General features: G+C 43.0%; 1 protein-coding gene across 43 annotated transcripts in view; it reads left to right on the top strand.

The window, feature by feature from the left end:
* Positions 1 to 14,782, top strand: part of MSI2 (musashi RNA binding protein 2) — a 413,369-nt gene that overhangs the window by 371,872 nt on the left and 26,715 nt on the right. For 2 of the 43 annotated variants that reach the window (XM_079955711.1, XM_079955706.1), the window contains one exon: positions 178 to 14,587. The exons of 40 other annotated variants lie outside the window; for them this stretch is intronic. In XM_079955711.1, the coding sequence (XP_079811837.1) occupies positions 178 to 320 (143 nt within the window). In that variant the 3' untranslated portion in view covers positions 321 to 14,587. Of the gene's footprint in view, positions 1 to 177; positions 14,588 to 14,782 lie in introns of those variants that run through there. One more of the 43 variants, XM_079955712.1, reaches the window with a different exon arrangement.

The raw sequence follows: 14,782 nt of genomic DNA, 5'->3' as shown, positions 1-14,782 counted from the left end.
AAAAAGCGACCCTTCTTTTAATTCTAAATACACTTACTTGTGAGTAGTTCCCACTTAAGCCAATGGGAGTTACTCATATGTAAGTGCTTTATGATTTGAGGCCAAGTTTAATTTCAGCAAGCATTGTACACTCAAGGCTTCCTACAGAACATTAACCTTCTTAATATTCTGCATTAGCGCTCCGAATCCTTTTTGGAGGCCTTAAACCAGGCCGGCAGAGCAGGAAAGCCGTCCATTGGAGACCTAAGTCCTGGAGAGTATGTACAATGACTAACTGTCAGAGTATGCAGAGGCACAAGGGAATTGGTTTTAGATCCTAAAGTGCAAATTTGGCTACGCCACAAACTTGCCACTGTTTGTATTCATTCCCACATTGCCAAGTTTTAGGATAATGTTTTGGTTTTTCCTCCCCTCAAGCACTACTGAACATTTCATGAACAGTCAATATTAGGTGTCCCAAGGCAAGTCTCATCATCTTCCTCATCAAACCAGCAAAATTGTCTTTTGCTTCTTCTCCCTCCCTGCATTTCTTTCTTTCTTTCTTTCTTTTTTGCACCTAGTTTTCTGTACTCAGCTTCTCAAAATTGTTTTCCAAATGAGCAGCAGTGGGTAGGGTTGGCAGCTGGTAATTCAAGTCCTGAATGCCACATTACATTTGGTTTGTGGCTGCTACTGTTTTGTCAGCACATATCCTGCTGAGAGTAGATTGCGTACATCACCATTCCCCTCCCACCCAGTTCGACATCTTGCCTGAAGATGCACTGCTGGTTTGGAGTGTGTTCAATTTACCGAGCATGCTCAGTGTAGATGGTTAAATCCAAGCAGTTAACTCAGCATATGTTACTGGAAGAAATAAGGTACGCTAAATATTGTTTCATTGTGCAGTTAAGAATATTGTTCTAACAGATCGTAAAACACACAGACTCCCCCCCTCCAAATGTTGTTGACCCAGATGACGAGTACATACCCTTCATTGATTGAAGGTGTCCCCCTTCCCTTATTGCGCCAGTATAGTTGTAAATCTTACGCACTCGAGGTATGATTATATTACTTGTCTCTTAAGCAGCAAATCTACTACAAGAAATGGGGCCCACTGTTAAATGTGTGATGCAGGAAAATTAGATGGGTAACGTATCTAAAAGTTAGCAAAGCGGAAAATTGCATGGGAAGTAGCAATCCACGTCGTACACTTAATTCCAGTACTTTCAAATATTTAGTCTTGTCATTAAGCACCTCTCTTGTTTGCAAATTGCAGTAATAAAAAAAGAAAAAAGATGGGAGCAACAGTTGGTTTGTGTACACAGAATGATGATGGGGAAATTTGTAGCAACATGTTGGAACAGTTTGAATAGCCACTTGTGTTTTCTTCACAGTCCAAGGGATAGACCTTGAAGCAAGCCCTAGATGCTTAAATGTATATATATTACTGTCTAAAAAGTGTATAACATTTAATCCAAGTCATGTAGTCAGAATGTTAACAAGCACCACCTGGGGGATAGCAAGTGGTTTTCGAATGTCTTTCTCCTCTGAAAGACCCAATAATTACAACTGGAGCCCTAGACAGCTGATGCAATAGAAAGAGAAAATCTTAATGCATCTTAATGCACCTACTAATTTTCACTCTATAGTGTGGTAAAAAGAAGATGCATCTATAAATGCTTCTATTTGCCTAGCCCTATAAATGCTTCTATTTGCCTAGCCAGCAGAATGAGACTGGAATGATTTGTCCATAAGTTCAGAGCAGGAGGGTTATCCAGTAGACCAAATAGTAAGCTAAGGCTTAGAAAGGGTCTTTTAATGTAAAGAACAACACTACAACCTAGTACGCCCTTCCCTGCCTTGTGCTTCCCATAGTAGGTTGGTATCCAGAGATAACTGTGTCCATTGGTTTTCTTCATTCCACCACCGTATCTATGCTCTCCTTTAAAAGCCAGCACTTGAACTAGCATATATAACTTATAGCACATTGACTTATTTGAATGGCTTTTGCGCCCCCCTGCACTTCCATTGCCTAGTTCTACTTTTCCCCTTTTGGACCACCAGAAAAAAATTATTATCCTGGTTCCTTAGGCATGGTTCACCCCAGACTGGACGGTCCTCAGCTCCTGTCAATTTCCCCACATTTAAAAGCTGGTCTGCTAACTTTTAAGTGCCAGCTATCTGGTTCAAATGGAGACGATCCTTTTCATCCTGGCCTGGCTTGTCCCTAAACATCCCCCAGTGCCACGGTCTGATCCAGACATTGAGACTCCTCAGCTCAGCCTGCACACAGCCTCTTCTTTACCTGTCCCACAGAGAGTCATGCATGCGACTCAGGTGGCACATCCCATTTCTCCACTTGAGGCATAATGGGAATGTGCTGCCCTTCAAGCCTTCCTTACTTGTGTGGCATGGTGGCAACCTGCAGAGCGCCGGCTTCTGCCAAGGTCTCGCCAAAATCTTAGGAGATCTCATGCTGTCCAAGAGCTACTTCCTGAGATCTTGCCAGCTGCCGGTGCTGCTTTTCTGCTGCACTGGGTGTTGCCTCTTGGGCTTCTACCACTCAAGGCAACTATCTGACTCCAGTCAGTACGGCCCTGATGTGGCTCTTTATGTAGTACGCTGGAAAGCTTTCAAACCCCTGCTGGCTTTCTGCCTGCATGCCTGCTGTTGCTACATATTGAATTTGTTTACTTGAAAAATTGTGCTTTGATAGATAAAAAGGTGAGACACTTTGCTGCCCTGGTGTTCTCGCCCTGCTGTCAAACTCACTTGTTACCTTGATGCTTTGTCACTGGGGCTCCTCTCTTGCTCAAAGTGCAGTGTGGCTCTTTAGTAGAACACATACTCTGGATGCAGAAGGTCCCAGGTTAAATCCCAGGTAAGACTGGGAAAAGATGCTCCCCCTCAGTCTGAAACCACGGAGAACCTCTACCAATCAGCGTATATAGTCCTGAACTAGATAGGCCAATGTGTTGGCGTAAGGCACCTTTCTCTATTCTGTGCCTGAAAAAGTGTCATGGGGAGCTTGCTTTGGCAAACTTCATTGAGGATTGCTGCTTGTTTGAGAATTCTTTAAACGCTGCAGGGAAACTGTCCATGGATCCCATTCCTCAATCAGCCAATCAACCCTCTTTTTAAAAGGGTTGCAGCAAGGCATTGTGAGCCTGGGTGACACATCAGTAGAGAAAAATAAATTGCAACACGTGCCATCACTAGGCCCCTGAAGGTTCCCTTCCCTTAAGTAGGCAGAGTGAGAGAAAGAATTCTAGTGATGCTGATTTGCCCCTCCCAGTTATACGACAATTACTTTCCTGCAAGTAATGCTTTCCTGCATTATTTTTCAAAAAGAACTTAAAGCAGAATGATTTCCATTCAGCTTCTGGAGGTGCTCACTGGAGGAAAACCCCTACCATTATAGAAGTTGGATACCTGTGAGCCTATTCTGGGATGTCCACCTGCACCCCATCCATTAATTTTCTTCATTCGAGGGCAGAATATTCTTTCTTAGTGAAGCACTCACCCTCCTGCACACTGAGGAGTTCTGTGAATGCTGCGGCCAAGTTCTGACTCTGGCTGCAGTAATTTTACTTGATTCTATTGTGGGTAAAATGTATTAGCTTTTAATCACTTATTTTGTAATAGAAAATCCAGGGCACTTGATAAATCATCTCCAGCGCAATTAGTGACCAACTCAGGAGAGCAGGCTTAAGTACGGTATAAGTTAATCTGTAATGAATGTAGTCACTAACTTTTAATGGTCTTCTCAATCAGTGGAATTATTTTCAATGGGCAAACACTCTTCCACGGAACCCGCTCTGACTTGCAGGGTGCCTCACTTCACTCCTGTGATCCAAACAGACTAATCATGTGTTCAGAGGAAAGGGGGCTCTAAAAGGTTCTTTCGCTCCATGAATGAATTTTACTCTACTCTTGGCAAGCCCTGGAACAGGCACTTGATGTAACTCAATTTTTCCCTGATGGAACAAAGCTGAAGAGTGAGGTCTTCTCTTTCTCTTTCCTGCAATCATTATCCATTTTCCATTATAATAGTCCCAGGAGGACTCTGGCAATCTAAAAGCTATTCAGGCACTTCTTCAGATATAGGCAGAAGCACAATGATGGAGAGCCAGGGTAGACCAAGTGTTGGATCCATACCTCAAAAGACTTGGGTTCAAATCCCTCAGGACATTGGGGGATCAACTAAGGTAATGTTTGAACTCATGCAAGTTAAAACTTAGCAGGCCACACTTTATAGATTGGAAACCACTAGGGAACCACAGCACAGCTGCCCTGAGTCTTTCTGAGAGAGTGTCAGATACAAATAACTAGGTTTGTGAGATGGCAAACTGCTGTCTCTCAGTCTCAATTTCCTTAGGCTAAGAATAGGGATGCCTTACCTCAAAGAGATGCTATAAGAATGAAAAAGATGAAGATTGGAAGACTCCTTGCACATCCCAACAGTTTTGCATGCACAGTTATTAGTTTAACATGCCTTTTCTTTGCAGAACACATACCTCTGTGCATAAACGTTGCCCATGTGAATATGAGTGCGAGCTCACCTTTTTCCTGCTATTTTTCATATTAGCTCAGCAATGCAAGAGCTATATATTAGAGCCACAAATAATCTCCCCTCCCCTTCCGATGCAGAGTCATCATTTGTCACCTTTCTGCTTATTTCTTCCAGGACCATTGATAGTTCCTGGGTCCAAACAGTGCCTTCACACATTCAGGTTTTATTTATTGTCCGCAGCAAAGAGTAGCACCCTATTAAAGGTAAAGGTAAAGGACCCCTGACAGTTAAGTCCAGTTGCGAACGACTCTGGGGTTTCGGTGCTCATCTCGCTTTACTGGCCAAGGGAGCCGACGTTTGTCCTCAGACAGTTTTTCTGGGTCATGCAGCCAGCATGACTAAGCCGCTTCTGGCAAACCAGAGCAGCACACAGAAACGCCGTTTACCTTCCCGCCGGAGCGGTACCTATTTATCTACTTGCACTTTGACGTGCTTTCGAACTGCTAGGTTGGCAGGAGCAGGGACAACGGGAGCTCACCCCGTCGCGGGGATTTGAACCGCCGCCCTTGTGATTGGCAAGCCCTAGGCTCATTGGTTTAGACCACAGCGCCACCCACGTCCCAACCATAAAAATATTGGGGAAATTTCAGGATCTTTTTTAAAAAATACTGTTTTCAAGTTGTTGCCCTGTTTTACTATGTAAACCCATTTTAGAACTTTTTGCTGAAAAGCTGTATATCTAAACACCCCTAATAAATAATACCTAGTGGACCACAGTGCATTTCAACAAGTGACTTTTCTCTTAAAACCATGCCTGGACAATGACCATTCTGACTTAAATGTGAGGTTAAGTCCCGGTTTTATTTTAATTTGCCTCTTTTTCATATCTGTAGCTGCACAAAAGGCCTCAATTTAAAATTAACAGGAACAATAGCCTATTAATGTGTTACAGTGGGAGGCCAGAGTTTCAGTTGCCATAGCAATGGAGTTCGGCTCATTTGTTTTGTAGATGAATAATTACTACACAATTAGAGTAGGCTAAAAATAAAGGGTCCCTTTCTTCCCAGTCACTCATTAATATTAATAAAAGGCCTGTCCAGGCTGTGGTAAACAATTAATGCAAATCTGGTCACCAGTGGTAAAAAGGTAGCAGTAAAAGACTCATTGCTAAAATGAGAGTGAAAAAGTAAGAGAGATTATTCCATTCCTTTGGATAAAAAAGGCAAATGATTTGGAAATTATTCTATATTGACCCAGGATGAGTTGTTGTATTGCTTATAATGGAATGGCCGCTGGGCTTCTGAATAGAGCTGGACAACAGATATATGAAGTTTTCAGAGTTAGTTCATATGGAGACAGGTGGCCCTTGAAGTATTTCAGTCCTGAGAAATAGAGAATATAGAAAGCACTGTTGCCATGAAGGGCATTTTACATAGCAATATAAAAAAGGCAGCAACCTGCCCTCAGCCACCCTTTCAGCAGCTTCCTCAGTCTTTGCTCTTCTGTTCTCTCTCCACTATCCTTGTGGCTGTGACTTCGCACTGGAGCATCAAGAACATCCTCTGTGTTGCAGGTTCCAAAATTTCATCATGATGAGCAACAACAGAATGTCCAGAGCCTCTCTTAGTTAGGGCTGCCGTATTTCAAAAAGTAAAAATCCGGACACAAAGTTGTTGAGCAAAATCACAAAAAAGAAAACTTGAGCTATTTTTAAGGAAATTTGCCAAAATCTACACTTAGGATGTGGGTTGCCATATGTCTGGATTTTCCCGGACATTACAGCAATTTCCTCCCAGGCACTGTTTACAAGGGCCAAACTCTGGCTATGTCCGGACATATGGCAGCCCTACTCTTAGTGAAACTAACATAGACACTTACCTTGGAGGGCCCATATTTGTCTTCAACACAGCAAGCAAAGCAGGCAAAGAAAGATGAAGTATTTGGGTTTCAGATGAGGGATCATATAGAGAGTAATGGCAAACAGATACCTGGCAGCAGTAATCAACCATGTGAAGGTCTAGAGCACATCAACTTAGCTTTATTCTGCTGCCTTCTAACCCAGTGAAGACACTGATTGGGGAGATATTCCTTGGAAGCACCTTGGGCCTCACCTGGCACCTTCTTCCAGAAATCCACTTCACACTTTTTACCATGCTGTATTCCGCTGCATGCCACCACCAGCTCATTCCTGGCTTTATCAACTTGTGTTAAAGATCATGTAACCTCTTTGTTCTGCCCACTGTTTTCAGTGACTCACTCATGATCAGATAAGACATTCAAAAGATAAGTATTCTGAATATTCCTTTCTCCTCTTTATTCATTGGACAAGCTCCTTGGAGTCCAGACTGCTCTCGAGTGCAGGTGTGAGATAAGGAGCACATGCTATATATTGTGGCTTCGTGAGTAGCTATTTTTAGCAATAAAAATTCACCATGATAAGAACATGACCAGCAAAACACCAGCTTCCATTGCTGGAGGTGAAGAAGCTACACAGCAAAATGCTTTATGATATAGTGGCATCAATCGTCATGCTGGCTAATGGCAGAAAAGCAAAAAAGTGAAAATGAATAGCTCAGAAGGGGAACAGGTAATCAGTGGTTGAAGTTGCTGTCAAACATTGACTTCTTCCTTCTATTCCAAGAAACAAAATGGCTGACCAGTTGATTGGCATGGTCAACTATTTTGACAGGTTGCCTTGGAATCCCCAGCCTCTATGATTGTTGTCTTCTCTCTCCCCACCCCCCACTCAAAAATAATAATAATATCTGGACGAGATGTCAAAATATGGTGCAGGTTTTTCCGAGGGGATGGTTATCTTCTGCCCTCCAAAACTATGTAACAAAAAGAGAGAAAAATGTAGCACAGCATTTGAAAGGTCGACATTTGTTTGTTGTTAAGGATCTAATTAGAAGCATGAGAGGGAGCAGACTGGCTGCTTGCTTGGCTAATTAGTGACATGCACGAAGACCACTTTGAACTTCAAGGACACAGAGCTATTAGCACTTACATCAAAAATGGATTAAACTTCTGTGCTTTTGTAATGATTAAAGATGAGCCCCTCAAGTGGAAACTCTTTTGTCAAATGCTGCAAGAAGAACTGGCGCCCTGATTGCCGTTTCTCTTGGAGAAGCTTTGCACGGCCTCGCATGTGATGGCACTGGCCCCATCTGAAAATGACACTGTGTTTAATTCGCAATATGGGAGATTTTGATTAGGTTATAAATATTGATTGCTCATGAAACATCATAGCTAAGATGAGAAATGTATTTATTTGCCTCCATGAGCGAGTGCAGGATTTTATTTTGTGAGGGTTTTTTTATATACTTTGCTGTGTGTCAAGTATTTTGTTAATCTGTTCCCAATCACTTGTCGACAATCCTTTATCAGTGTGCAAGTTTAAACTCAGCTAAAACAGCTATTAAGGATGCAGTTGTTTCTAATATACTTATGGCTTTGGACGGGTGGCTAACTTAGACATCAAAGTGCCCCAGCCTATCGCCATTTTAGTGGCTTTAAAGAGGTTGTCTAAACGCCCCGGTGCCTCATCTGTCTGGCACAGCGAAAGAGTAATTCCCCCACACCCTCCCTACACTACAGTTGCTATGTCCCTAGCAGTACTTTGGGAAAGAGGAAATCCTTCGTGTCTTATGATAAACCATCTTGAGGATAATACTGATGCAAGTTGAGAGGTGCACATCTTTCCTGCTCTCCTGAGTTCTCATTCTGGCCTCTCCGTAGGTCACAACAAACAAGGCCTGTCAACCTGGAACAGGAGTATTTTGGGCCATTTCTACAATTCAGCACCATGTGATCTGTGCAAAACTCTTTGATGCACCATCTCCATATAGAAACCAGTTGCAAGAGACAGCTCTTTTCTTAATCATATTCTCAACCTATCAGCAATATTTGCAAACTGCGCTTCACTGTATGTATTCTGGATTCAGTCTTTGCCAATGTTCCTCCATTCCTCTGTGCCATGTATCCTCTTGTTGATGCTGCTCTTAAGCTACAGATGCAACTGGTAACACCACAACCCTTTCTGACCACATTATGCAGCAAGAGATGTATGGCATTTCTCCTACATCCACTGACCCTTTTGAGTTGTATGGATTTCAATGGGATTTGATCTTGCTTAGCTGTCGCTGGCTTGTGTCCATATTCCACAAAGCAGGATGCTAAAGCCTGGAGATTGCAGCTCTTTTTATACATGCCATGGGGATTTAGCTTCTACAAATGTATCCGAATATCTTTTGAGCTGTATCATGAACCCAGCTGCACAATGGCTCTTTGAGCTGCATTTAACCTCCCTTGTGATTATGTTACCCAGTTATGTTACATGAAGCAATCAATATGTTCCAAAGCTTGCAGAGAGGAATGTTCTAACCTTTTGAACAGACTCTAAAATCCAGGTGGTCTTCATTTTGTACAGGGACACCAAGACTATTTCCTATTTAGAGCAACATCGTGGAAGTGACACCAGTAGCATAGTCAGATAATTTTAGGCTTACTAACCTTATACACAGACACACCACTTAGATCTTAGGTTTAGTCATGTTGCATTTTGTAGCCCTCTTGCTCGTTTTGCTGATTGGGGCTCTGGTCATCTGCCCCAAAGTCCAATTCTGAGACCACCATCATGTAGCAGATGAGGGATTTAAGACTAGAATATTTACAGGCCCTTCCAGCATGATGGATGTTTGCTTTTAGGCAGTGGGTGGGCAACCTGCAACCAAACCAGCCTAATGCATGTTGCCCTCCGTCTCATCTCATGGAGCCCTTGGTCTAATGTCATGCTGGTGGGGAAAGTTGAAAGAAAGAGGAGGTTTGGAGGAAGAAGAACCAGGGGAGAAAGCAGAGACAGAGGGAGACAAATGAAAGAAGGAGAAGAAAGGGACACTGCAGACCATGGGCAAGAGTGATCTGCCTCTCCCTGGTTGCCCATCAGGCAGGGGATGAGAAGGGGTGATAGAGAAAATGAGTGGTCCCTATGCACACACTTTGTATCTAGCTTCATCCACTGCTCTCTTTGGTTCTGCCACCACTAGCATTCAACACCCTCCCCAGCTGACCCCCAAAGGAACGCAGCCCTCAATAGAACAAGGGCTCCTCACCTTGTTGAAGGTGAAGAATGTTCCCTGTTTTCTTCAAGTTGTTTCAATGCCCTGCCCTGCTGCTGCTTAGCTCATACGTTTATAAAAAGAGACAACCCAGAGATGAGCAGATTTTTAAGAGTGTGTTCAGGTGGCAAAGTGGTACACAGAGTCCCCCATGATATTGCACTTTCCTGATACCTGGGAGCCCCTTTTACCATTTTTGCGAATGCCTATGGGCATCAATAGATGCTTAGCAAGGTAAAGGTTCAACTTGATTATGTTTCAGGGAGGAAAGTGTTCTTGTGGGATTTATTGTTTATTGTATTAGGGTTTTTTATTGTTTGTTGGTTTAGGTTTTCTTCATCTTGCAGTTAATTAATTCACAGTATTTGTGGTCAGAAAGAATCACTGCAATTATCCAATTTGATTTATTGTAGCAGGGGTTTCCAAAGCATCCTGCCAATGTTTTTATCCATTCTTAAGTTGATGAATTCTTGTGGTCAGCGGGTCAGCAGCAGTTCTCAACTTTCTAAGATTTGAAAGCACCACCAAATTTACATAAATGTGCTCTTAGTGGCATATCATCCTATATACTTTGCTTTCAAAGACACTGAGCCCCATCCGCTTAAGAAAGGCCTTTCTGCCCTGTGATCCAATCATCATTCCAGTTTTGCAGGTCACTTGGCTAAAGCTTTAGAGAGTGACCTGCACAATTGGCATGATGACTGGGCAGTTTATAATCCCATGGCAGATTGTACAAACACAATCCCAAATGCCAGTTTCAACTAGATATAGACCTAAAATCTGAAGGCATCTGATGCAGCAGCCTTGCTGAAGCTAAGCAGGCCTGGCTCTCATTAGGGCCTGGATGGGAGACTGACTGGGACCTCAACATAAATCTCATTGAGTTCTATTGAAGAAAGACAGATTCAGATAAAAAAGAAAATCAGTCAGATCATCTTTGGGTAAAGTCTAACAGTGTGGTATTATCTCCCCTGGGCAGGCGAGTCTTGTCTGTCTGTCTTGTATCCCACCTTAAAATGGTGCCTGCATGATGTCTTAGAATAAGGCTTTCCATTGAGTAATGTGTAGAATGTTTGCAGCAGGTGTTAGGGGAAATTATGACACTTTCTTCCTGAGTCTGCAACAAGGAAACCTTTGGTAAAGTTATTGAGGGCTTGCTTGACAAAGCAACTCAGTCGCACTGGTCAATCATGACTACTGCTGATGAACTAGAGATTTAAGCAGCCATGTACTGCACTGACCCGGCACCAGGGATGGGAAACCTACAACAGCTCCCACCTCTGACTTACAACTCCCATCAGTCGCTGAACATTATCCAGGCTGGTTGGGGCTCATGCGAGTTGAAGTCCAGCAACATCTGGAGAGCCACAGAATCTTTGGTATCACCCGGCTTCCAGGACCAGGAAGATGCCAGTTTGCGGAGTTGTAGCTTGGCTCAAACTGCCTGCATTTCCTCTTCCAGCCAGTCAGGGGGCTAGGTACCTGGCCACAGGGCTCATGGCAATACCTGACCCTCGTCAATCACAGAAGGTACAATGGGACATTTTTTGCCAAAGTATTTTGGCGTTTCACACTTGTCTGTTTCTACTTGTTTACAAGCATTTCTAAACCACTTAATATTTAAAATCTCTGAACCATGTAGAAAATTGCAAACATAAAAACAGCGAAACTGTATAATAAAAACAGATAAAACCAATTCTAGTCAAAACAGGGTCCAGTCTTAAGGGGCAGGGAAACTCTAGGCAAGAGGAAGTGGCTGAAGCAACGTCTGGCAGAGGAAAGGGCAACCCATAAGGCAGAGGCAACAGTGGAGAACTATGATAGTCTGTAGAGTATGGTGCCACAAGCCATTTCCCTCCAAATTGTCTATAAGTGTCCTTACAAGTCTCCATAGCAGCAGTCTTTCAGGTAACGTGGCCTAGGGTTGTCCAAGGCTTTATATGTTAATAACAAGACTTTGAACATGACACAGACTCTAGCTGGCAGCCAGTCCAGGTCCCTCAGCACAGGTGGAACATGTGTGCGTCCCGGTGCTCCAGTCAACAACCTGGCAGCTGCATTCTGCACTGCCTGCAGCTTCTCTGCCAATCTCGAGGGAAGCCCCACACAGGGAGCATGTCCTATTGTTGGGTCCTTCCAGCCTTCCAGTTCTGAAGCACGCTTTGGACCCGTTTAGCTCCAACATTGTACATTGGACCTCTACTAGCAACCCAAATTAAGCAACGCCAAAGAACAGCCGCTGGTTTTTGAAGTATAAAAGTTGGAGACGGTAACAGCAGGTTTCCCGTTGGCTTGTATGCCCAGCGCTACATGTGCTGAGTGTCGGCGCTCCTTGTTCGACAGTGTCTCCCTGATGTACACATTACTACACGCAGCTTCTGCCTCCACTTTCATCTGTATCGGCAGCATTAAATATTATTATATCATTTACTCTCTCGAGCAGGAAAATGATGTTTGGCAGCTTGTTCTATGAATTTTTCATAAAGATAAAAAGCGGCCTAATCTTGTGAGCTTTAACTCTCAGTAGCAGTAATGGCTTTGATTTAAAGTGTTTTGTCTTAATGATAGTTATATTGAAAATTTCCTGCTGCTTTCAAGCACGCACGGTTATTATCATAAACACTGATGGTGCAAACGGCTGCCAAATTGCGTGTGGCTGCTTATGGCAAGAGAGGAGAGAAAAAGAGAGACAGGGAGCTCTGTCGACAGGTTGCTGTCAGTGAGACCTTTCAATCTTGAGAGCATTTTGAGTCTTCCCGAAGTTTTGCTTTGACCTCCAGAAGTGACTTTTGGGGTTCTCTTCACTTCTCAGCACTGTGGTCCACAGCCAGGCAAGGATAGCAAGATGAAGCAGAATCTCAGGCAGTGTTTGTACAGCTGTTCTTCTGGAAAGTACCCTTAATAAAGGAGCGTTTACACACGCTGCCATCATTCTGCGCTAAAGTCGGAACACACAGTTGTTAAGTGTCCTCTGGAGGGCCAAGGCTCTCAATAGAGACCAATTATTTACATCCACTTGGGCAGAAATTCCCCATGTTGCACGATCCTGCAGAAAATGGCCTACAAACAGATTTAGGGTCATTTCCCAATGGCTGATGCACTTGGAAAGAGAAAGAGTTGGAAGCCCAGGGTTTGTCAGTCCTGCAAGGAACACCACACCAAGGGGAATTAGTTGGCATGGAAATTAATTCTGCATGAGTGAGTTCTGCATGAGTGAGTTCTCTCATTTTTCTCGGTGTGCATTCTTAGGATGTGTGTTGAGAAACAGAAGAGAGTCCACATGCATCGTTCTGTCTGGCTTCTGGGAGATCTGCCATACATGTCTTTGGGACCTAAATAGGTAGCTGTCTGACCCTTCACAAGTTACAAAGGCACAAGGCAAGTGCCTGCTTTGCAGCACATATTTAAGAGTACTGGTCAAACCTCAAAAAAGAGATAAACTCAGTAATACAGGTGCTTTGTGCTACGATCTAATGAGAAAGAAACTATCACAAAACTCTGCAGAGATTCATGGAAGTTTGGAGCAGAAAAGTAATTTCCTGAGAGTTATTTATTTTTCCCTGTTCAATTCTTTCTTGAATTCACCATCTGGAGGCTCTGTTTTCATAATGGAGTGATCTATTTTGGTGATACAGTTGATGCTGAAAGTAATAAATAAATAAATAAATAAATCTTCCTTTCTGTTTTATTTAAGTTCATCTTTTCTGTCTTGCAAGTTCAGACCTGCTCTTGCCTTTTGCTGGAAGGCAGTTATGAATGTGGAAGAGCAAAAGTCTTCCTGATGCTGGGGGGCGGGGGGCGTTCTTGGTTGTTAGCAGTGGCTTGTTTATCACAGATATTAAAATGTACCTCTTAGTCCACTTGGCTTGGGAGAATAAATGTGTAGACTGATTTGTTAAAATGCATGCAGACATTTTTGCACCAACAAATTTGAGAATTGCTGTCCTTTAAAGGATGCCCATGATGTGAAATAAGAACAAGCTTAATATCTCAAATCCCAACCCATTGTGAAGTTCACTCACTGCTTTGGTCAAACTTGGCTACTAGCCATGATGGCTATGCTCTGCCTCCACTATTTGGAGACGGTATACTTCGGAATACCAGTTGCCAGAAACCACAGGAAGGGAGAGTGTTGTTGCACTCAGTTCCTGCTTGCAGGCTCCCCATTGAAGCATCTGGTGGCCACTGGGAGCACAGGATGCTGAACAAGATGGTTCATTGCCCTGATTGAGCATGGCTCTTAGTTCTTTTGAGATTCCCCCTGCTTAGCTAGGTTAAATGTGGAGTAGATCAACTATTTGTGATACTTGCCTATTAATTAATTTTTGTTACTTATACTAGTTTTCAGTCTCAAGGTTGTGACGGGGTTTAATAGAAATCAACTTCTGTTTACTTCCTACTGGGACCCAAACCAAATGAAATCTACAAACTGCCTTACTAAAGCCATAGCTTTATATGGTGTGAGGCTCACTCATCTCATCTGGGGCTCTGTGGAGTTATGGCCAGGGCATTAACACAAACTCCAAACCTTGCACTATGCAGTACTAAAATGGAGGTGGGGGGGGGTAGGAGTGATCTTGTAGGATCCAGTACAACAGGAAATCCAGGTAAGATCAAATAAGGAACATTTCTCAATCAATACATAGATATACTTTGGTACAAATAGTTATGTACACACAGCGCGCGCACATGCGCACACACACACTTTGTATACATTGCACCTGGTGGTTGGGGATTTTTTTTTTTTGCCTTTTATGAGTTTGGGGAACGGGACTTCATGTGGATGAACCCCTGTAGCTTTGCAAGGTTAGGCCCTGTCAGCTTGGTTCGGCTTTTCTCTACACTTCTCAGTATGTATTGCATTGGTTGTCATTTTAATCAGTTGGGGCTCTGTGTTTTCATACTTCTGTTCTTGTCCCTGTTTTGGAAAAGAATATATAGTACATCAGATGGTGGGTTTATTTTTTTTGTTTGTTTTTTTACAAAATCCAGGCTCAATGCCTCTGAAGTCTGAAGTGCCTATGAGTCTGAGTAAGGACCCTGGAGCGTGTATGATCAAGCTGTGGTCTACTTGCTCCTCAAAATCCTACATACATATATTTTTGCTCTTGTTTCCGTGATTTGTAACTGTAAAAAAAAAATAATAAAGTACAATTTAATATTGAAAATAAGA

The sequence above is a fragment of the Podarcis cretensis genome, assembly GCF_951804945.1.
Source record: "Podarcis cretensis genome assembly, chromosome: 15".
Taxonomy (NCBI): domain Eukaryota; kingdom Metazoa; phylum Chordata; class Lepidosauria; order Squamata; family Lacertidae; genus Podarcis; species Podarcis cretensis.
The sequence above is the reverse complement of the archived record's forward strand: the minus strand, read 5'-3'. Positions and strand labels throughout refer to the sequence as shown.